The sequence below is a fragment of the Sitodiplosis mosellana genome, unplaced genomic scaffold (genome assembly GCF_009176505.1).
Source record: "Sitodiplosis mosellana isolate CC-2019 unplaced genomic scaffold, AAFC_SMos_1.0 Smas_scaffold_2, whole genome shotgun sequence".
Taxonomy (NCBI): domain Eukaryota; kingdom Metazoa; phylum Arthropoda; class Insecta; order Diptera; family Cecidomyiidae; genus Sitodiplosis; species Sitodiplosis mosellana.
The window spans coordinates 4,213,089-4,238,033 of NW_022595245.1; the positions used below are offsets into that span (position 1 = coordinate 4,213,089).

General features: G+C 39.3%; 1 protein-coding gene across 7 annotated transcripts in view; it reads left to right on the forward strand.

Annotated features, from left to right (window-relative positions):
• LOC129565080 (uncharacterized) overlaps positions 1-24,945 on the forward strand; it is a 36,677-nt gene that overhangs the window by 6,159 nt on the left and 5,573 nt on the right. For 3 of the 7 annotated variants that reach the window (XM_055439445.1, XM_055439444.1, XM_055439443.1), the window contains 19 exons: positions 6,771-7,413; positions 7,541-7,651; positions 7,760-8,336; positions 8,721-8,846; positions 9,093-9,432; positions 9,885-10,683; positions 10,902-13,030; positions 13,126-14,576; positions 14,674-16,619; positions 16,712-16,799; positions 17,025-17,175; positions 17,482-17,613; positions 17,714-17,993; positions 18,144-18,233; positions 18,371-18,571; positions 18,699-18,982; positions 19,169-19,356; positions 20,163-20,456; positions 21,891-24,812. In XM_055439445.1, the coding sequence (XP_055295420.1) occupies positions 7,608-7,651; positions 7,760-8,336; positions 8,721-8,846; positions 9,093-9,432; positions 9,885-10,683; positions 10,902-13,030; positions 13,126-14,576; positions 14,674-16,619; positions 16,712-16,799; positions 17,025-17,175; positions 17,482-17,613; positions 17,714-17,993; positions 18,144-18,233; positions 18,371-18,571; positions 18,699-18,982; positions 19,169-19,356; positions 20,163-20,456; positions 21,891-24,812 (12,042 nt within the window). In that variant the 5' untranslated portion in view covers positions 6,771-7,413; positions 7,541-7,607. Of the gene's footprint in view, positions 1-5,998; positions 6,254-6,770; positions 7,414-7,540; positions 7,652-7,759; positions 8,337-8,720; positions 8,847-9,092; positions 9,433-9,884; positions 10,684-10,901; positions 13,031-13,125; positions 14,577-14,673; positions 16,620-16,711; positions 16,800-17,024; positions 17,176-17,481; positions 17,614-17,713; positions 17,994-18,143; positions 18,234-18,370; positions 18,572-18,698; positions 18,983-19,168; positions 19,357-20,162; positions 20,457-21,890; positions 24,813-24,945 lie in introns of those variants that run through there. The other 4 variants (XM_055439446.1, XM_055439447.1, XM_055439448.1 and 1 more) reach the window with 4 other exon arrangements.

The window sequence follows — 24,945 nt, forward strand, 5'->3', positions numbered from 1 at the left end:
GACATGATGGTGATGTTTGTATGCTCAACTGTATGATCCGGTTTTTGTTTTACACTTTGAATGTTTGCTCTTTTTTTTACTCTTCTGATCACTTCCAATTCTATTTCGTTCTCTTTGCTCGCTCTCTCTTCTTCGTCTTCTCTGGCCTCTGTTCCTATTTCCATCGGTTTTAATATTAATATGTATATAAATTGATGTATATTTCGTATATATAGAATACTTTTTTTTAGACAAATGAAATGAAAAAAAGAATATTCGCAAAAGTTTACAATTGGGTTGAGAGTTGGTTCAAAATCCAACACCATACGATGAAGTGAGAACACTAAGAAATGGAATTAGAAATACGAATAAACAGCAGAAGAAGAAGAAGAAGAAGCTGAAACTAAAACTTTGAAGAGAAACATGTCGGGTAATTGGCCCTCTATCTGTCACTGTGTGTTTGTTGTTTCCTTCATCTTTCTCTCTGTTCGTTCCATAAACAACACATCGAAATGGCGAAAACATAAAAGCAACATATAATCTCACACACTGCCGCGATGGAAATCAGACGTAACGTAAAAGTCTCCAAAATCCAATTGTCTTCATTGGCTCTTTTTTCTGTGTCTAACAAATAAAAAGTTGTAGACTTTTTTCTTTTCGAGTCAAACGTTTCTTTTTGTGAGCAGAATGATTCAAAAATTTTGAACGACAATGATTCAAATGTGTTTTATCAACGAAATTTCTCGAAATTCTTTGTTATCCATGCCCATGAGATTAAAGCGTTTCTTGATGTAAGTTGTGTTAATTTCATTCGAAACGGGAGCATAATGAATTTCATTATTATTGTTCATTAAAAATGTACGAGAATCGTTTTGAGAACAGTAAAAACAGTCAGAATTTTGTCAATGGATGCCATTGATTTGGTTTTAATGAGCAAAAGACGAAACTGAAACGAGTGAACGAGCATCAATTTGTCGTATCCATCAAAATGAATGGAAAAGTACCCAATTCAATGTGATATACATTGAAAATGACGGCATGAAAAATGCGCCAACTTTGTGGCAACTATTTTTGAATATATGACATAGAGTATGTAAACGACCAAAAGTGAGAGAGAAAGAGCGCTAGTGAAAAAAAAGGATTCAGATTCGGTTTGCTTGAAATGGAAAATTCGGACACATAGAGACACACATCAGCATTTCAAATTGAGATCTGCGCACCTATTCTGCTCATTGTGTGCACGTACACCGTGTGTCTCTCGTCATTAATCTCATCAATATTCTTTTCGTTTTCTGTATTTTCTCGCTGCTGTCGCATTTTGTTTAATTACACGTATTTCAAGCAAGGCAAACATTCAAACCTAAATGACTCGGTAGAAAACAGCAACAACAACTACAACAAGACGACGAAAAAAAGTCGTCATCTCGAATCTCTTACTCGAGTGTACTCTTCTTTTTTTTAAGTACATGGATTGATTTTTTCCATTCATTCATTCGCTTCGATATATTCATTTGATAATGATTTTTTCTCATTCTCTGAGCGAGAGATATATTCCGTATTTTGTGTGTTTTATTTTGCTTGAGCATGAGTTTTTTTTAAGTACTTTGGTACATACAGCAAACATACAATTATACCCATTGGCATCGGTTAATCCGCTTGCCGTTCGGTATGCACACGGTCTTTGCGTATCATACGAATGTCGTTGTCATCAAACACACAGAGAGAGAAAAGATTCAAACGAACGAACGAACGAAACCAAAGAAGAAGAAGGAAAAAATGCCAAAGAGGAAAAAAAAGAAGAGAGAATCGAAATAAAAAGAAGAAGAAAGTAGCGAAAAAAGCAGAAGAATCGTGTGTAAAAACATACATAAACACACTCGCACAGAAACCGAACGACGCGCTAGAGAGGATAGACAAAACGGTCGCACATTATACGTATCGGTATCATTTCGGCTCTGCGATGTGAATGTATGCGTTTTTTGTGTATTGCCAGCGCTATAGATATAGACATACATACATTCGATTCGATTCGCTTTGCTCATACACATTTACACTTACTCAGCCAGCCAGTCACTCATACATCAACAGTAGACAGCATTCAAAGTAGCGGTCGCCACCGCAGTTCACAGCATAAACGTAAATATACACATATACTGAACAGTAGAAGAAGGAAAAAAAACGGCAGCAGCAGCATTTGAAATATACACAGTGCACACTCAGAGAGAACGTTTGCTACAATTATTCTTATAATTTCATCGGATTTTTATTTCGATATGTATGTTGTCTTTGTCTGCCACATTTTCGTCGTCATCGTAGTCATGGTTGTCGCTGCTCATGTCGTCTTTCATCAATGGCGACCACTTCTTCATTTTGTTCCTTCTTTGGCAAACACGGCTAACAAGAAAAAAAGAGATCTATTACTTATGCGAGCACTGAAATACGCGCTCGATTCCATGGCTCACTCTCTCACACATAATATGCAAAAAAGTTTTTTCTTTTATTTCTTTTCGTAACACGAATGCAGAACGAAACCAAATCAAATTACATGCAATACGTATTAAAATGTATAGAATTATCGTAAATACAGGGAAAAAAAAGATACGTAAACAAGAAGAAGAAGCAGAAAAAATATGAATTGCCATACACACTCCGATTTGGTGTGTAAAAATATGTACGGCAATGTGAACGAAGAGAGAGAGAAAGAGCAAGTAGAGTGAAAAAAAAGTGAATTCTTTGAATTGAGGTATACAGTTGCTCAAAAAATGAAACCATTTTGTGTACGGCAGTGCCCTCCCGTTTGATTGCTGCTGCTGTCGCTGCTGCCGCAGTTGTTCATATGCAACCAACAGCACAATTTAATGGTATCATTTGTTAATTTCTGCATTGTGTCTCGCTTCATCCAATTGATGATTCATATCAATGTTGATTGATTTATGCGCAATATTAAAATGTATTTTTTGCCATATTTTTTTCTTCCATTTCGTTTGTCCGGTTTCACTTGAAATTCTATTATTAAAATCAACCAGCTCAACGATTAAGTGCTAGCGAAACAGTTTTTATTCGCGACGACGACGGCTCATTTCAATACTACTTTTTTGTGTCTCTGATTTTGTGTTATAGCCGTTGTTGTTGTTGCTACTGCTACTGCTACTGCTTATTTGTATCGGTACTCGTCTCTTGTCGGGACACTCGCACCGAATGAACAAAAGAATTTCGGAATTGGAGAGAGACACACAAAATCAATAAGCAAAATGCCAGCAATGTTGAAATTAATTGAAAAAAAATTCCTTCTCATTTCGGTCTCCGAATCTGTCGTCGCTGGTCGCTGTTACGTTTTTTTTCCTTCTCTCTTTTCTCCATGTCGATGTTATTGTTGTTGTCGTTGTTGTTGTATTCATTCATACACTTATCCAATCATCATTTTTTTCGGTTCATTCTGTTCTGTCCCGTTCGAACGAGAGTTCGTCGTGCGCCAATGCTTGAATAATTCTCATAGTAATTTTGATGTTTTGCGCTCCGTCTCCCAATCGACCGAACGCGTTTTGTACTTTGTCTCATGACGAAATATACCCATATATCGAAACTCCGGTCGCTCGCGCGCGAACCACCGCTACGTACACCGACACAGTGTATATATTGTACATATATCGAATCAAGCCGAAATGAAAATGGCGATTTAAATCGAATATGGTTTTGGTGTTGTTGTTATTGTCGCTGCTGCTGCTGCTGCTGCTGTTGATGTTATTGTTGTTGGTATTTCTCCATGCACACTTACAGCACATGTATCATTTGCAGTTCACATCGAGAAATGGAGAAGTTACGCGAAATCGAAACGGCAAACAGCAGCAGCACGGCGAAGCAACCGACCGACCAACCAACCATCCATGCAATCCGCTGTGTGTTATGTGTACATGCTTCTTATTTGTCATGCGGGGAAAGAAAAATTATGTGTGCAAGGTGAATCCATGAAAATTATATGTGCGGAATGTATTTCGAGCACACAGGACCCGAAAAAAAAACAACAACCAGCAGCAGCAGCAGCAGCAGCAACAACAACAACAACAACAACACGCTGCTCAACCATACGTACGCTATACGTTTATGAGCAACGAGAGCTCAATTGATATCTCTTGATTCGATGCTCAGCTCTACCTAGCCGAATGTTGAATTGTGAGTGAGTTGCTCGGTGTTGAAAAAGAGGGAGGAAAAATTCAAATTTCACACACCAAACGACATATCGTGTGCTCAACGCGCTCAAATAGCCCAGCGCAAACGGTACACATACACACTCTTTCGCTCTCTCTCTCTCTCTCTCTCTCACTCACTAACTCACTCCGCGGCTCTTCATTCGAAGCAATGCGGTGTGGTGTGCTGACACTCGGATGAGTTCTTTTTTATCCGTGCGTGCGTTTGTTTTTTTATTCGTTTCTTGTCTTATGCTCTCCGTTCTCACTTATGGACTTGGCGTTGATACATTTGTCGCTTTATATTTGTATACTTTAACGCGAACTCCAAAAAATATTCTCATTTTTTCGTTGTTCTCGGTTGGTCGATCGATTTAGAGTATACATGATTTGCGGCTGTATGCGTAAGGCAAATCAAACGACAGACGATACAATACTCTTTGCTCCTATTTCAGCTTCTTCTTCGGTTCCTCTCATTTATCCACTTGATAATATTTTCCTTTAACTCAAGAGAGTCAATTTACAGACGCTATATTTCATAACTTTTTTCTTCAATTTCATCATCCAATTGAAATGATTTCGTTTTTTTCTCGACAGAAAAAATGAATTTTGTCAAAAATCCAAACGTTTTGAAAACATTTTATTCCGATTTTTTTCCCAATAAAAGTGTGTTTGAGTTGAGAGAAAGTCAACCGCTTCGATGTCAAAATGCCGCATAAAATGTACACACAGATACGATTCGTAATTTGGCGTGATGAAGCGCGGTGGAAAAAATCGATAATCCAAAAAAGCAAATCACTCGCACACAACCTTTACATCACATTTAAAGTAAATATGTCGGTCTAAATGTGTTCTTATTCGTCGTTGTCGTTGTCGTCGTTCGTTCGTTCGTTCGTTGGGCTCACACGAAGACAAAAGACATGGATGCAATCCGCGCGTATATCGACATTTTCAAATGTTACATTTTTCCCTCTTGCTCTTTCTCCATATTCTATACGCACAGTTTGATTTTTATTGCCCGATGTTCGCATACGAAATTAGTTGTTTGAAATGATATGGCTGGAGAATTGGTCGTCGCTGTTTTTCGCTGCCCGTTCTGTCTTTTTTCCGACAGTAAATGCGCTCACAAATCATTTTAATTCAATAATTGTTATTATTTTTCAAGTCTGTTTTGGTTGGTGTCGTTTTTCGAATTTATTTTTCGCTGATGTCGACAATCACATGTCGATTTCGAATTGAACGGTATATACAAAAGAAAATTCCATCTATCTAATTTCTTTTCGATTATTTTATGTTGGTATTTATACATATATGTACACGATTCGTACATCGTTCGATCAATTCGCATTAAAAATGTATCAGAAAAAAAGTTATAAATGTTGAAGTCATGGTAATTGTTTGTTTATTAAATTCTTTGGCTCGATTTGAGTAATCGTGTCTCTTTTCTTTCCATTATTCTGAGAAACATCACAGCCCACACAGACTTATCAGACGAAGCAGAATAAAAAAACAACAAACACAAAAAATGGCAGAAAACAAATAAACACAAAAATAGATGCAAAGATAATATAGCCCGAATATATTTCAAATTCAATAAAAAATATATAGTCGGTGTGTTGGGTTCCATGTTGTTCATTTACCGAGGTTTTTCATATCATTGCGCATCAATTATATCGAAGCGATATCGATTTTTATTAGTTCGGCGATATGTCGCCATTATATTCTCGAACATTTACGAATGTGATGATCAATTGATTGGGTGGTGGTGGTGGTTCGTTCGTTCGTTAGCTGTTTTATCCCGCGATGATATTGACTGTGCATGATTAGTGTCATAACTTGAAGTACACCAATAAATAACCAATGGCTGAATTATTAAAGCGCTTTAAATAAATTTTTCTCTCTCTTCCGAATGTCATATATATGATGGCATTCTGTCTGGCAACACACGACTCATAGACACAAATGGAATTCAAATATCACATTTTGAACGATATAAAGACACGAATTAATAATATAGCCAGTATGCATAATTTAAATGGAGAGTAGGAAAAAAAGCTGAAGAAGAAGAAGAAGAAGAAGAAACTTTGAAGGTGCATTTGAACTTTGAGTACTCGCTCGCGTCACATTATATGATATATATATTATGACTGGGACAGGCGGTGGAAAATTACAAATATGTGAACGAAATAACAACAACAAAAAAACAACTGAAACAAATGGAAAAATAATCGGGCATACATTTATGAACAAACGGTGAGCAATTCTGACGGGGTATGGCTATACGTTTTATGTTGCCATTTGATATTCATAAGCGTAGAGCTTTTCCCCTTCAGCGTTTGCTGCAAAATTCATCATCAACAGTAGCACAAAAATTGTGTGTGTGTGTGTGTGTCCGATTTTTAATTTAAACTTGTTTGTTTCAATGCACGATGTAAAAATGCTAAAGCGTTGGTTAAGCAGAACAGAAACAATAAGAATTTGAAATGAAATTTAGTTGACTTTAGAAATTTCTATGAAATAATAAATTCCCTTTTGTTACCAACGACAAAATGCGTTGTTCTATTTTCATTCTCAGTCTAAAATCCATATTTTCCTCTTTCATTTCAGATCAACCAACATGGAGACCTGTAATATGGCAACAATTAAACCGATCGAAATTGTGATTTTAGAACACTAATTAGGCGCCAGCAGCGACAAATATATGAAAATGAAGTCGCTGTATCTCATTTAATGACCAACAAATATTGAACATACACTAATAAACACACACTTGAGCACTTACTACTACTAAACACAAGTTCAACGTAGAAAGCAAGAGGAAAAAAATACTAACGACAGAGCGAAGAAAAAAATTTAAATAAATAAAAAGAATTAAACGAAGCGATTGGTTTGAAACGGTTTCACTTCTAAATGAATCGAACGACCAAGCAACGCGCCACATCTCATTTGATCAAATTAGACGCATGAGAAACGCAAAAACAACAAACTCTGTTCGCGTGTTTTAGTATATTTTAGTTAAGCAGCTACAAATTATTGCTTCTTTTTCTAACAAATAACCAACAAAAAAAGCAAACACACACACACACACACAAATTGAAGGCAAAAATACAACAAAATCAAACGAATTGAAAACTGATTTGAAAAGTGCATTAAAATACGCAGAGAAAAAGTATGCGTCGTCGTATATTACACAGCGCTAAGGTCGAATTAGAGTTTAATGGAAATTAAATTAAATTATTTATTGTGGCAGGTACGTGAAACTTTGACAAAGTTTGTTTTTTGTTTCTACTTCAAATCAAAGTACGAAATGAGGCTTTTTATTGATTTATTTGGTTTTTTTTCTCTTCTTTACTCGTTCACTTTTACCCCAACATTAGACACACTTTACGTTAGAAAAAACGATAAAGGAAACAAACATATTTATTTGTACCGACTTTTAGCTAAATGGATGGAAATGCTCAGAATATGTATCACGGAAACCATCAAGGGTGAGTTGGCCTAATGTTTTTAAATGAATTTCAATGCGATTTTTTAATTTATGCTATAAATGTTGCTGTTTGGTTTTTTTTTCTCTTTCATAATCAAACGCAAAACAGATATGGATATGGTTCATATGCCCGACATCGGAGCCCTCATCCGATGCAACAGCAGGCACAACCACCTCAACAGCAAGCACAGTATCCTGCATACCAAACTCCTACCGATGGCATGTACGGTATGGCCGAACAGCATGTCATGGGTGGTATGGGCGACTTAAATGCATGGAATAATACACAACCATCACCGTATCCCGGTTACACTCATAGCCATGCAAATGTTTCACAAGCGCCTAGACAAACTCAGGCACAAGCGCCGACTGCATATCGCCAACATATTTCCTACCAACAGGATCCACAGAAAATGCAATATCCGTCGCAACAAGGCATGATGAGTGGCATGATTCAGCAGCAAAGCTATCCGAATCAACAGGCGCAACAGCGTGTACCTCAGCAGCATTATGGACAAAGTGCGCATCCAATGTACTCGAATCCCCCGCAAGCAACACAAAACACACAGAGCTATGCGAGCTATGGTCCATCGGCGGCGATACCACATCAAACGGCACGATCAGCGCAACACGTTGGCTACGGTCACACACAAATGGACCAAACGGCCGCTTATCAACACTATCAGGTGAGTGAGAGCGAAAAGAAAGCACAAGAGAAACAATAGCCCAACATATATATATATATAGTATATTAGCTTTGAATCATCTATCTCTATCGGTTTGAGGCGATAATTAAAATCATTCACGAGTTTGCACCTTAATATATATTAATTACGGTATCGTTATCATCAATTTTCAAAGGCAATTCAAACATGAATTTAACTAAAGTCTCAAGCGAATGTTATGCAATTCCCAAACGACAATAGACACATTTGTATCAATTCCGATTTAGCAAAGAGTTCATACATGATTTACAATACACACGAGAAACTCTTAATTCAATGGGAATTGATTGATTTATTCGTTTCGTTTCGTTTCGTTTGTATTTAATTGTCAATTTCTTTCCGCAGCAACAGCAGCAGCAGCCACAAGGGCAAATGCCAAGCCAACAGAATCACTTGAATCCAAGTCACATATCATCAATGCCTACACAACAACAACAACAGCAGCAGCAGCAGCAGCAGCAACAACAACAAGTGAGTATTCCCCATAGAAAATACTCTTCTTTTATTGCATGAATTATGTATCATTCATAAAAAATCTTACATGCAATTTCTTGCATTAATCACCTTTTTCGAATATTTATTTTGACAAATCCATTAAAAAACCACATTTATGACGTCGAACAATCCAATAAAACCTAAAAATATATCTCCGAAAAAAGGGGAGAGCATACGTGTGATAATAAATTAACGCCAATGCATGTGTGTATCTATTTTCAGTCACAGGTGCACGTGCCGATGCCACAAGCGAATCAGCCGACAAATCAACAAAGTTTGACGCCGATGCAACAGCAACAAGCGCCTACACAACCACAACAAACTGCACATCCCGGTTACTCGGGCATGTTTTTCGATGATGTTGCTGCGATGGGCCATCATACGGCACCAAAAGAAACGGTCAAACCGACGGTAAAAGATAGTCAACATAATGTGGTGGTCGGAAATACCGGCGGAATGCAAATGCCACATCCTCACCCCTATGCAGTTCCTCAGCAGCATACACAACAAACTGCCCCCACGCAGCCAACATACAAACAACCACAGGCAGCGAGTAGTCAAAGTAAGTTTTATCGAACGAACAGCAACAGCTAAAACAACAAACTGATGTAATAGTAATCAATCTTTTGCGCAAAACTTCAAACAAGAGTAACCAACATAAAATGTTCAAAAAACGAAGAAGAGAAGAGAAAAATGGTCTCTCAGATCAAATATAATTGCTTGTTGGTTGGTTAGTTGTCATCAGAATGTCGTTTGTACGATTCGAAAAAGAGCGCAACTGTTGAAAGTTTGCCAAATGGAAGCGAACGCTTTTTTTTCTTTATATTTAATTTGTGACAAGAGTCAAATATTTGAGTACATTTGTTGCGCTATGTGCAATTTGCTTTGAAGCAGCTTCCAAGTGAAATGGTGTACACAAAAATAAACTCACATCATTTGTGATAAATTGCGCATAATCTAAATAAACGATTTTTGTTTTCTTCTTTTTTATTTGTTTCTGTTTGCTCTCGTTAGTTCCATCGAATTCACAGTATCGAGCGCCATTCCCGCAATTGTCGCCACAAATGTCGCCGAGATCTCATCAGATATCGCCACATCCACAAATATCACCACGTTCGAATGTTATGTCGCCGGCTAAACCGATGCAACCACAGAACGTATCCAATAATCCATTGTCACCGCATGGTCATTTGCCTGGCAGTGGACCCAGTCCACAGCCACGACAACTGCAACAGCAAGCATCGAAAAATGTGGCGGCATCACAACAAACCGGATCCGTGTCGACATTACAAGCGCTTGAACAAATGGTGATGCCACCGTCTGTAGCGCCTGGCTCTGTTATGCAAACGTCGAACATGGATTATGCATCGTCATACCGTCCATCGCCACAACAGATGCAACACAATGCCGCCGCAAATCCATTGTCACCGATGACATCGATTCCTTCGATTCCATCGATTTCATCGATTCCCTCGATTCCATCGCTTCCATCGATTCCATCGTTGTCAACCTCTCCACAACATCATCAACAATGGCCCGCGATGAATCGAAGTGCGATGAGCAGCTTGAATCACCAACAAACGGCACAAATGAGCATGATGCAACCACAACAACAAATGCCCAACGTTTCACAAATGAACGAATTGAGCGTAATGTCATCTAATCGAGGACAAGCACAACAACACAGTGCGCCACAAAGTCGAATGATGGCCGGCATGGGACAAACCGATAGCACACTCACTCAAATGGATCACATGCACATGCAACCCCCAAATATTCCAACCAGCATCGATCCAATGAACAGCACGCAAAGGTAATAATTTTCGATTGGAATTGATATTGTTGGTAGTGACGCTTAGTCAGGATTCATTAACATTTAAAATATTTTCAAATTAAAATAATACGTAATAAAAAAAGATTGATCCATTCTTTGGTTAATAATTCAATTGTTTAAAATAAAAAAATTTAAACTGCAATTTTTCTAACTCACTTCGATCACTTTCTCTTCCAATTTCTCAATCCAATCTCCAGTTTGCCAAGCATGAATTCCACGTCTTCCGTGATCAGTGCGAGCGCGAATTTACTGGATCCATTTGCAAGCATTGCCGATCCAATTCCGCCCGTGATTGTAACGCCAGTGTTGTCGCACATGCAATCGAGTGTGGACACCATGCAAACGACCGACTCACATGCATCGCTAATGGACAAATCAATGTCATTATCCAATAGCATGAGTGATAATACGAATGCTGTTTCGCAAATGGGTATGCAACAACAATCGGCGCCACAACAAATGCCAATTCTGGCAGAGCCTGAACAAAAAGACGCGGTACAAGATCAGAGTGAAACGCATTTACCTCGAATGTCGGAGGCATTCGACACCCCGTCGTTGTTGAGTGTGGCCAATGATCCGATTAAAGCGATGGAAACCGAAATGTCGGTAGATCCATCGTTGAATCGATTGGACGATGTGGCGCTTCCGAAATCGGATGACAGTCGCAGTCAAGAGGCTATTACGGCAAACTTTGAATCGAGCAAACAATCGATGAGCAACGATTCGGCACAAGGTGAATTGACCAACAACGGATTAACTGATACAATGTCACAAAATGATAATGCGATGCAACAAGCGCCCGAAGCAGACAAGCAACAAATTATCGATCCGATGATAACATTTTCAAACAACTCTAACACAAGTTTGCCCATCGAAGGTGTGATTGGACAAGATTCCCAGTCACAATCAATGCCATTCGATCAATCGTCGAATCATTCACAATTCTCGTTGCCGCCGCCGGGCAATGGACAAACAACTGTTTTGGGTGATAATAATCAAATGCAAAATCCAAATGCCGGCTATGTTCCACAGCATCCAGGCATGATGCAACACGCTTATCCGCCACCAATGATCCATCACACGGAAAAACAAATGTTACAACAACAATTATCCGAATTGTACTGTATTCCACCAACACCGGATGTACTGGATAAAATCAAACGTCTTGACGATCGATTGAAATTGTTGCAGCAACACGAAACAAATGAACAATGCCTGGGTGGACCACAATGTGTTCTGCTAAATCCAATGATGACCGTTCCGATGATTGAGAGTCCACAGGTGTCGAGCACAACGGGTCGTGGCCGAAACCGTGGCGGTTCAAGTAAACCACGTAAGCCACGACAAAAGAAATCCGATAAACAACAATCGCCTGGCGATGGTAATGTTGATTTGGGTGATATAAATTCAACCATCAAATCAACGGATCAATTGCCCGTTTCTGAAGACTGTGTTACACAAGGAGCTGGCTTGGCTGCCGATGATATCATCAACGAAATGACGGATGTGCATGAGGAGGGCTCACAAGATGGCACTAACGAATTGGACACATCGACCACTGCCGATGGCAAAAAGCCGAAGAAAAGCAAATCACGTTCACGAAAGGAGGCTAAAGAACCGAAAGAGCCAAAAGAGCGCAAAAAGAAAGATCCGAATGAGCCAAAGAAAAAGTCCAGAAGTAAGCGCGACAAAAGCGAACAAAATGAACAAATGGATCAAACGGACAATGTGAATGTTTCAACTGGAGAGGCTGGTGAATTGAATCAAACATTGGACGATACGAATGCGGGTGATGAAAATGCACCGAAAGACTCATCGTTAAATGATGATACCCCTGATTTTGATGATATTCCTGTGTCGAAAATCTCAGTGAAGAGTTTGCAAGAGGAGGCGGCCAAGAAAGAGGGCGAAGCTGAAAGTGAGCAAACCGATATTGAAACATCGACGCCAAAAAGCAAACGGCGATCGAGCGGTGGCAAAGGATCGAGCCGAAGTCGCAAAAGTCGAGGTTCAGCTGGTCGCAGTGGTAAGAAACCTGCTCGTAGTCGTGCTCGTGTTATAGTCGAATCGGATGGCGAAGGTGATGATTTGGTCACAACACCGCCTCCATCACCACCACCAGACGCTGATTTGGACAGTTCAAAGAGACGATCGGCTCGAAACACTCAGCGCAAAAAGTACATCGATGATGTTATGCTTAGCATTTCGGATGAAGAGTCCGAAATCATTTCGCCAACCAAAAAAGAGAAGAAATCCAGCGAGAAGATGGCTGAGGTCACGGATGCCAGCGATGGAGCATTAGCTGCCGAAAATAAAGATGTTACAGGTAATTTTCATGAATATTTTCTTCTTTTATACCTGTTTTAATGATCGATTGGGCTTCGATTAATGGAAAATATTTCGATTTCATCTGATTTACAGAACCAAAAGAAGGAACAAGCACCGAAGAAGTGAAGGTTGAAAAAGTCGAACCGGTCATTGAGCCCAACAAACCAAACTATGTGTATGTGAACACAGCCGAAGAGGATTCGATGGTTGTTCAATTTGTGTTGTGTTGTCGTCGTGGCAAACGTGAGTTGATCCCAGACCCACCACCAAAACCAGTTGAAGAAATCAAAAAAGAAGAGCCTGAAACGGCTGCTGACGAAACAAAGGAATCGGAAGAATCGAAAGAATCGGACAAAGTGGACGGTGAAGCGAAGCCAACTGAAGATGGTGAATCCGATGTAAAAACTGAACCTCCAACTGAAGGATCTGAAGAAACAAAAGTAGAAAGTGAAGAAAAAGAGCCAACTGGCGATGATACGGAAAAGAAAACCGATGAAGCAAGTGCTGAAAGCGAACCAACAACCGAAAGTGTTGAAAAGAAGGGCGAAACAGAAGAAAACGCTGAAAAGGTTGAGGCTGAAAAACCATCTGAGGAGGAAAAGCCCATGGAAACTGACACAGTGGAATCTGAAGCTAAGCCAGAAACAGAGACAGAGGAAGCAAAAATGGAAGTTGATGAAGTGAAAGAGTCAACTGAGCCAACCGAAGTAGAAACTGCCAAACCTGAAAGCGAAAACGTGGTTAAAGATGATGCCGCCATCGCTTCCGTCGATAACAAAGATGTTGCTGAAAAAAGTGAAGTAGCTAGCGAGGAACAACCAATGGAAACCGACAGTGCTGAACCAAAAGAAGAAGCCAAAACTGATGAGGTCAAATCTGACGAAGTTAAAACTGAAGCATCAGAAGAAAGTGCTGCCAACGAAAACAAAGACGAGACAACGGAAGTGAAAGCCGAAGCTATAGAAGAGATAAAACCGGAGCCAGTGTACATTGAAGTCGATGAATACTATGTGAAATACCGGAATTTCTCCTATTTGCACTGCGAATGGCGCACCGAAGAAGAATTGTTGAAGGGTGATCGTCGTGTTAGCGCCAAAATTCGCCGATTCGAAATGAAACGTGCGCAACAGTTTAACATTTTCGATAATTTAGAAGATGAACCATTCAATCCGGACTTTGTCGAAACCGATCGTGTTTTGGATATGTCGGAGCACGAGGACCCAGTGACGGGCAAAAAGACAAAGAATTTCTTGGTCAAGTGGAAATCACTGCCATATGAAGATTGCACATGGGAATTGGAAGATGATGTTGAAGAGAAAAAAATCGAAGAATACTATCGATTCAATAAAATACCACCGAAAGACAAATGGAAGCCGAAGCGACGGCCAACGCCCGAACAATGGCGTAAATTGGACGAATCACCGGTTTACAAAAATAACAACACACTTCGAGCATATCAATTGGAAGGTTTGAATTGGTTGAAATTCTCCTGGTACAACAGCCACAACTGTATCCTAGCCGATGAGATGGGATTGGGAAAAACCGTGAGTTAAAATGTTTCGTAGATACGAACCAAACACACTAAAAATCGCACACGTTTCTAAATTTTTTTTTTCTTTTTTTTTAATTTCAATTTTCCAGATTCAAAGTTTGACATTTGTACATTCGTGCCATTCGTATGGAATTCGTGGTCCATTTTTGGTGATTGCCCCATTGTCGACGATTCCGAATTGGCAACGTGAATTTGAGAGTTGGACCGATTTGAATGTCATTGTTTATCATGGTTCCATGACAAGCAAACAGATGATCGGTGAATATGAATTTTACTACAAAACCGACAGCGGTAAAACAATCAAGGATATGAGTAAATTCAATGTGTTGATTACAACATTCGAAATTATTGTGTCCGATCACAATGATTTACGTAACTTCAACTGGCGTGTGTGCGTTATCGACGAAGCTCATCGATTGAAGAATCGCAACTGCAAATTATTGGAAGGTTTGCGTCAATTGAATTTGGAGCATCGTGTGCTATTGTCGGGAACACCGTTGCAAAACAATGTCAATGAACTGTTTTCATTGCTCAACTTCTTGGAACCGTCACAATTTGCATGCAACGAATCGTTCTTGAGTGAATTCGGTAATTTGCGGAATGAAGAGGAGGTCAAGAAATTGCAAGCTCTGTTGAAGCCAATGATGTTGCGTCGGTTGAAAGATGATGTCGAAAAATCGCTGGCTCCAAAAACCGAGACCATTGTCGAGGTGGAGTTGACAAACATCCAAAAGAAATACTATCGTGGTATTTTGGAGCAAAACTTTTCGTTCCTGAAAAAAGGAACGACCGCACAGAATTTGCCAAATCTCATGAATACAATGATGGAATTGCGAAAATGTTGCATTCATCCGTATTTGCTGAACGGTGCCGAAGAGCAAATTCAATACGAAAGTAACGACGATCCTGATTCATATCACAAGAATTTGGTTTTATCGGCGGGTAAAATGGTGCTACTCGACAAATTACTGCCAAAATTAAAGGCAAACGGACATCGTGTGCTGATTTTCAGTCAAATGGTTCGTTGCTTGGACATTCTCGAGGATTATCTCATCTACAAAAAGTATCCATTCGAGCGTATTGACGGTCGTATTCGTGGTAATCTACGTCAAGCTGCCATCGATCGTTATTCCAAACCGGATTCCGATCGATTTGTCTTTTTGTTGTGTACAAAAGCCGGTGGATTGGGTATTAATTTAACCGCTGCCGATACTGTCATCATTTATGACAGTGACTGGAATCCACAGAACGATTTACAAGCCCAAGCGCGTTGCCATCGTATTGGCCAACAGAAATTGGTGAAAATCTATCGATTGCTGTGTCGCAACACATACGAACGTGAGATGTTCGACAAGGCATCGATGAAACTCGGTTTGGACAAAGCTCTCTTGCAAAGCATGAACAGTAATTTGGGCAATGACAAAACTCAAAACACTGGCCGTCAATTGACGAAAAAAGAAATCGAAGATTTATTGAAACGTGGTGCTTACGGTGCTGTCATGGACGATGACAATGCCGCTGATAAATTCTGTGAAGAAGATATTGAATCGATTTTAATGCGACGCACACAAGTTATTACGATGGAAAGTGAAAAGGGATCGACTTTCTCGAAGGCAACATTCGCGGCGACGGGCAATCGTGCTGATATTGGCATCGATGATCCCGATTTCTGGAACAAATGGGCTAAGAGAGCCGAAATCGATCCGGACGCTGTGGAGCGTGACGATGAAGAAAATTTGGTCATTTCGGAACCACGTCGTCGTACACAGATCAAACGATACGGTCATGATGAGGGTGTTCTAGATGGTATCTCGGATGAGTCACAAAACTCAGAGACGGACGAAGAAGGTGGCATTGGCTTGCGCAGCAAACGTCGCAAGGATAAACGACGTGGTAATAAAGTCATCGAAGATTACATTCCGTCACGCGAACGCATCGAAATTCCACCAATGCTATGCGTCACCGAAGACGTTACCTATGGCAATTGGGCACGAACCGAGTGCTTCAAAATCGAAAAGGGACTATTATCATTCGGGTGAGTGGTCAAAATATTCATGATTTTTTTTCCATAATAAATTTATTGCTTCTCGCTTTACTGATTTTGCATTGTTTTTCTTCGAATTCCAGTTGGGGTCGTTGGAGCGAAATCTTGGTGCAAGGCCAATTTAAGCGCGGTTGGCAAGAGTCCGACATTGAAAACTGTGCCAGAATCATTGTAAGTACCAACAAAAAGAACAAAACACATGCACTTAATCGAACGATAAATTTTTTTTCGTTTAAATGATGATACTCATGCTAATAATTAGAAAGCTCAAGGCTTTCGCTGACTAAAACTCAAACAACTTCTCAAATGTTATCTGATTATTTCCGATGAAAAATTGAAGTGTTTTCTATTTAGTGCTTCGAAGTGGATTTTTAACGTTTCTATTTTCCATTACAGCTGTTGTTCTGCCTACAAGTATACCGTGGTGACGAGAAGATCAAAAATTTCATTTGGGACTTAATATCGCCCAATGAATGTGGTGAAAATATTATCAGCCGCAATCACAGCGGTTTGCATAATTTGGTGCCACGCGGTCGCAATGCCAAAGGTATGACGTGAATTTTGAAATAAAACCAAATCAATTTGAGTCAATTACAAAATGTACTCATGAAATTTTCTTTTTCTCTCTCTCTCTCGTCGATTCAAATCCGGTTCATTTTCGATTCTCATTATTTGCTTTACTGTTTTGCTTAATTTCTAATGCTTTGTGTCCTCTTTACTACCCACACTTTTTCTCTCTCATTGTACTTTGTTTGACATCTGGCTTTTCCCATTGTATTTATCATTTTCATATGTTTCGTTTCAACTTCAACCGCATTTTTTTGTTTTTGGATTTGAACCTATTTTTTTTAAGGACGTAAAGGTGGTAAAGGCATAAAGGAAGGAGGCCAAACGCCATGCACTTCAGCAACGGCATCCACATCCGGCACATCGACACCATCGGCTCCGTCAACACCAAACCCAACTACATCGACAGCGCAAGAAAGTGAGTGCCGTAAGATCGAACTTCATTTGTTTCTACCTATTTCAATGAATTTTTTGTTTTTCAATAAAAATGGCCCCTAAATCATAAATTTCATTTTTAGAACCAGCCGAAGCAAAAACACCGGAAGTCAATCCAACCAATGTGACGAATCCAGAAACTGCGACTGCGACTGCAGCTACAGCAACAGCAACAGCAGTACCACCGCCAGTGGCAACAGCATCGGCAACGCCGCCTCCTCCAGCACCAGCACCAGCACCAATTGTGACTGGTGGTGTGCCAACATTGGACGATCCAAATCACTGGAGTAAAGACGAGAAATACGATGCTGAGGCTTGTTTAGAGGCACCATACAAAAAACACTTGGGACGACACGCCAACAAGTGAGTTTGTAAACATCATATCCAATGCGAGGACAATGTTTCCACTATTTTTCGTATCTTTTCGCCCAAATGAAGATCAAAAATTAATTGCTTTTCGTTACTTCTTTCCGTTATTTTCTTTGTTTGATTTTATGTTGTGTCAATTTTTAGGGTTTTACTTCGAGTACGCATGTTGTACTATATCAAACATGAAGTGATTGGCGATGCTGTCCAACAAATTCTCGACGGTGGCAAAGTGGCGTAAGTATTTTTTATTCATTTTCATTTCAAAACGGAAAGAAATGCGTTTCCGATAAAAAAAAAATATTTCATGAAATTCATGAAACATTTTAAAATATTGAATGATAAATGAAATACTAATGAAAAAATTTCTCCAGTGATTTACCAGTGGATCCACCACCAACCAATGATCCAGCTCCGACGAGCTGGTGGGTTCCAAAATGTTGCGATAAGAGTCTTTTGGTTGGCACATTCAAACACGGCTGTGAGAACTACTATTTGATGCGATGTGATCCATGCCTTTGCTTTGTCTCTCACATTGGACCAGAAGATACACTTCCGGCACCAGCACCAATACCGTAAGTCGCTAGAACATCTGACTTTTAGAAAATTTGAGAATAAAAAACTAAAAACTAAACCTAAACTTTGTATTGCATTCTCTTTATATTCATATTTCGATAAACTAACTCGAAATTTCTATAACAGAATCGAAGAGGATGCTGCATCAAAAACTGAAAATGTGGAAGAAACTGAAGAAGAATCATCTGAGACAAAAGACAAAGACAAAGAAAAGGAGAAAGAATCCGAAAAAGAGGGTGAGAAGGAGGCTGAGAAGGAGGCTGAGAAAGAGGGCGATACCGAAAAAGATGGTGAAAAACCAGCCGAAGAAACACCAAGCAAGGAACCAAGCGAAAGCACTGCAGAACCGATGGAAACCGGTGAGAATAAGCCAGCTGAGGCAACTGATGCCGAACGACCAAATTCATCAGGTAGGATGCAATTTCTATTGTTTAAATCATTTTATTTGTCAAAATTTTGATTGAAAAAATCCAAGACAATCAAACCATTCTACATGTAAAATGAACAAAAGAAATCGTTGATAAAATTATTCCATCGAAAATTGAATTCGACCAATCTAAGCTATACCTTTCCTCCTTCTTTGAAAAAAAAACCAGGTGCTGATGATGAGGTCGAAAGCATAGCAGGTGCTCCAAGTGTGGCTGGTAGCGTAACTGGTGAAACTCCAGCCGATAGCCTGATTTGGCCATCAATGCAAGATCTAAACACTCGGTTGCGACGCGTTATCACTTCATACCAGCGCAACTACAAAAAGGAGGAATTGAAGCAACAACAAAAGGCCAAGGTAAACTATTTCCATCCATTTCATTTTATCTCACACAATCTGTCTACCTCGAAGCACTTTTGAGAATCTTATTAAAGAACTCTTAGTTAGGGATGATAGTTGACAAAACCAAATAAAAAGAACCAAATCGATGAACAATTTTTACTGAGAATATTTCGCACCGAAAGTACACACCAAAACACGATCACACAAAATATAGTATATCAGATCTATTTGGAACGCACTTTTTTTTATAAATTAGTTTGATATTATTTCAGCTGTTTTCCTATTTGTTTTTTTTATTATTCGTTGATTTACGTCTCTCTCTTTTTCTAAATTGGCAAAAAACCATTATTTTATCCGTATTTTTCAATCCTGACCAACAAAAAAAAAGACATATCAAAAAGCAAAACAAAAACAAACCAGTTGTAGTTCGTATGGTTTCTGTATTATTATTTCTGAGTTTGTGCAATTGTTTCTGGATCTGTTCGTTTGTTTAGAAAATTTACTTGTAAATTTTTAGAAAAAAAAACAGGGTGAATATGATTAGAACTTATGATTTGGTCGATGCATGTGTTATTATTCCAAAGGAAAATTTCATTTACTTTTATTTTTTTGTTACATTTTTATTTTGAAATCACTTGCGCGCACCACAAGACAAAAACCAAAAAAAAAGAGAAAAAGAAGAATGAGAATAAATTAAATTAAAATTAAGTCAAAACAAATAATATCAATTGAATATCACTTGCAAAAAAGTGTGACAAGAGAAAGAATGTTGCAGTATTTGTTTTTTTTTATAATTTTTGATATACCATGTGTGTCTTTAGCTACAAGCGCTTGTAACATTGCCACAACAACAGCCAATTCAAGGGCTACCGACGCAAACGAAGTTAGTGAATACGTCGACGGCGCAAATACCACCAATTGTGCCGTCCGGACAACAACAACAAACGACACAACGGGTCGTCGTCGGTCAATTACACCAACAACAATCCCAAATGCAACAAGAACCGACTGCAGCCGAAATAAACTTAATGCTGAATAGTCTCGGCTTAGGTCTACCGCCCAACGAAACATTGCAATTGGGAAATTGGGATCTCAAGAAATTGGCCATGTACTTGGTTAGTAACAAACAATAAACGTGAACACGTGCCTATGCTCACCACTCGGATCACTCATTCCATCCCGAAGAGTGATTCTTCATTTTTTTTGTGATACTCTCTATCTCTCATCCCCCCATTTGATTTTTTTACATATAATTTTACTTACATTTCCAAAGCAAGAACATACACATTCAAACTCAAATATCAAATTTAAAAAAAACACTACTTCCAATTTGTTTTGTTGTTGTTGTTGTTGTTTTTCTTTCCATACCAAATCAAAAAAAAAACCAAATTCCATTACTTACAATTTTTTATTCATAATTCCAAACTCATTGTTCAATCATTCGGCTAAGACACATAATCTTTGTTTATAACTGCTTCGCTTTTTTGTTCGAAATTTCTTTGCTTGTATAGAAAGAAATTGTTTAGCATCACTTTTTATACATTCAGTGCTTGATATCGCTTTGTATTTTGGCTGGTTGCTTCGAAATTTTTTGTTGGCATTTCGATCCTTCCCTTTGAACGGCATGCATTCTATCATTTTGTATATTATTAGACCACTAGATTTATAGTTAAAATTTATTTTTAAGCTTGAAATTTGGGAACATATCCATCTTGTGTATATCAAATTGGCTTTAGTGGGAATTAAATTGCGAAATTGGGCGAAGAATAGATTGAAAGATGAAAAAATTCGAATCGAAGGAGAAAAAAAAATTGATCAGAAAAGAAAATGTTTTGATTCAAATGAAAACTCTTGAAAAAATCGAAAAAGAAGAAAACAAAAGAGAAAAAAATATCACAAGGTTGATTGTAAATTGCAAACGGATATCAAACTTTTTCAATCCAATCCAATTAACAAGCAGACTTTTTTGAGCAGCGCATTTTTCTCATCTTTCAACAAAATTGTTTACTTATGGCTTATTGATACTTCATTTGTTTATATTTTCACACTTCCAATTGTGACTCGTTGGCACATTTTATCGTGGGATTAAGTGCACACGAGTCTATATCTACACAGCTTTTTATTTTTATTTTCAGACACAAAATTGTCGCATAAATGCATATTTAAAAAAAATATAACATAATACTCACTTCAGACCAAATTTGTCCATTTTTTTATTGCTAACATTTCTTCTCAATTACCTGTTACCGATTTTCATTCACACTTGTACAAAAAAAAACAGAATCATTTCGAAATTGTGTGTGTGTTTACTTTTATTGTCGATGTTGTGGTTTATTTTCACAGTGATAACTCTACTCAACAAATAACATAATACAGACAAACATATATATTTATCCCAACACGATTTATAAACCTAATAACACTTTCATTCCGATATTTGTAAATTATTTTCCATTCTTTTTTTCATTCGCTGCAACATTTTTGCAAAAAATGCAAAGAAAAATGACAAATTTTTATCTTATTCAATTCTTTTTCTTTGTTTCGTATAGAAAATGGAAAAACGCGAGAAAATCGAACAGGCGGTCAAAGAACGTGAACGCGTTCGCTTGGAAACTATTCCAAAGAAATGGAACAAACGTGAGGAGTATGAATTTTTGCGTGTACTCACCGGCTATGGTGTCGATTTGCAAATTGGAGTGGCCATTCCAACACCCGATTGGTCACGTTTCCGAGCCATTGCGAAATTGGATCGCAAAAGTGACGAAGCACTCAGTGACTACTACAAAGTGTTCATTGCGATGTGCAAGCGACAAGCAAATGTTCGCCTGACCGAAGAGGAGAAAGGATTGGAAGGCGTCATTGAGGACATTAGCGAAGATCATGCACGTTTGATATTGGATCGCTTGGAATTGTTGTCGAAACTCAAAGAAGTTGGTAAAACTGCGTTGAATGACGAACGCTTGAATTTGTGCCAGAACAATCTGGACACACCCGACTGGTGGGAGTCTGGCAAACACGATCGTGAATTGGTTCGCGCTGTGATGAAGCACGGTCTTTATCAATCACAACAGAATATCTTCATTGATCACGAGTTCAGTTTTGCGGCATCCGAACGTGCCTACCTGGAAATGCTTGAAAAACAATGGATCCTAGCACAACAAGCTGAGGCGGCCAAATTATTGGTGAAATCGGAACCAATCAAAGCTGTACCGTCGACACCACCGAAAGAGAGCATCAAAGAAGAGCCTAAAGTGGTTGAAGTTGAAAGTGCCAAACCGGAGACAGTAAGCGATGAGGCAAAACCAGGAACGCCCAAAGAAAGTGGTCCAAGTGAAGAGAAAGAAACGGAAAAAGAGCAAACAGAAGAGGCTAAACCAGAGACCGAAACAACTGAAACTGACAAACCAACCACAGAAGCTGAAGAAGAAAAACCAGCCGCTGAATCTGAGGTTCAAAAGGAGGAGCCAAGCACCGAAAAGACCGATATTGAAATGACTGCCGTCGATGAGAAACCAAGCGAAACCGAAGAAACACCAAAATCTGATGAGGCAATCGCTGAAGTTAAATCACCAGCAGCTGCTGCGGAAGAGCAAGACGGTGAAAAGAAGGAAGAAAGTGTTCAAAATGTTGAAAAGGAAGAGGCTACCGAAGAAAAATCGGCCGAAGAACCAATTGCTGAGGTCGAATCACCAAAGCCACAAGAGCAATTGAAAATAGACGAAGACAACAAAGAAGAAGCTGATGATAGCGAACCAATGGACACTGCCGAAACAGAAACAGAAACACCACAGTCACCAGAAAAACCAGTTGAAAGTGAATCTACTGAAAAAGAGGCTGAAGTTCCAACAGTCGAAGAGGAAAAAGAAAAATCCGACACAGAAACGGCCGATATCGAAATGGCCACCGAAGCCACTGAAGCTGAAAATGTTGAAAAAGAATCTCCAAAAGATGAGCAAGAAACGGTCAAACCAGCATCGCCGAAACCAGAAACTGAACTAGAGCCTGAAAAGACAGAATCGGTTGAAAAAGCCGAAACTGTTGCTGATAGCGAAAAAGAAGAGGCAACAACCGAAACTGCCGAACCAACGGTTGAGGAAAAATCTGATGAAGCCGAGCCAAAATCACCAAAACCACAGGAGCCAATGGAAACCGAGGATTCGGTCAAAATTGCAGACGAAATCGCTGAGGTTGTTCCACCGAAATCGCCAAAAGAAACAGAAAAAGAGCAACCAGCCACTGAAAAGGAGGAATCAGTCGCTGTGGAAGAAATTAAACAAGAGAAAGAAGCCGAAAGCGAACTAATTGAAAAGGAAGAGCCAACAGCTGAATCAAAGGTTGAATCAATTGAAGATGTGAAGCCAGTCTTGAGCCCAGTCAAAGTTGAAGAGAAGAAAGCGCAAGATGAGAATTGCGTGACTATTCTTGATGACGATGACGATGTAATGATCGTGGGCAAAGGCGATCCCGACGATGACGAAGTCATGCACGAAAAAGAGAAGGCATCCATTGAAAAGCAAAACCAACAATTGGCACAACTGTTGCAACAAACTCGATTGAAGTTCGAGAATCCAGTCAAGATTCGCTGGTTCCACGATTTTGCATTGGAGAAACGTGTTTCGCACATCGTCCATTGCATCGAGCATTCGGAATGGCCAGTAAATAAATCATACTCAGCCTATGCAGGTTGCCAAGGCATCAATTTGGATGTTCCATTGCATGAAACTGTCAAACACATGCCACCAACCATTGACTTGGTCGGCCGATCAACACCAGATTTGTTATCGATTTCGGGAGATTTAACTGCCACAAAGAAAATGCAATCGCCGGCATCAGTATTGCCGATTCCATCGCCGAATACAAAATACACCAACATGCAAATGCCGGTGTTGCCGACAAGTGGCAAGAAACGCAAGCGACACATTGCAATCGATGTGGAAACGGAGCGTGCAAAATTGCATGCACTTTTGAATAATTCACAAGATTCAATGCCCGGTTCGGCACCACAAACACCGGTTCAAAGCAAACCAATGAACTGGCCGACGGATGATGAAATTCTTCCAAAGAGTGCGAAACGTTCGTTATCCGCCATGCAACCACCACCAGCACATCAACATCAATCACATTTGAGCCGATCCGGTTCGAACCAACAACAGCAACAACAGCAACAGCAGCAACAACAACAACAACAAGCGGCCAATTACAGTACAAAATCGACAATGTCGGCACGCATTCCGGGCACATCAAGCACATTGACACCAATCGATCTTTCAGCCAGTTTGGACCTTTCGTCCGGTCGCAAACCAATGAAAGATCGATTGTCAATGAAGAGCGGCGTCATGGATTTCAGCGAAGTACAAGATTTCTCCATTTCAAAGAAATCAAGCGGCGCATCACCATTAGGTGGCGGTGGTGGTGGTGGTAAAGGCAAACTCGACGACATGTTGACCAAATTGATGAAGAAAAACAATTACGTAAGTTTGATTTGGTTTTCTTGGGGAGATCTAACTAGATCTTTACAAAGTTTTTTTTTTCATTGACCTTGGAAGAAAGTAAAAATGAATTCAGTAACTTAACTAAATTTCCACGATTTTTTTTTGCTTACAG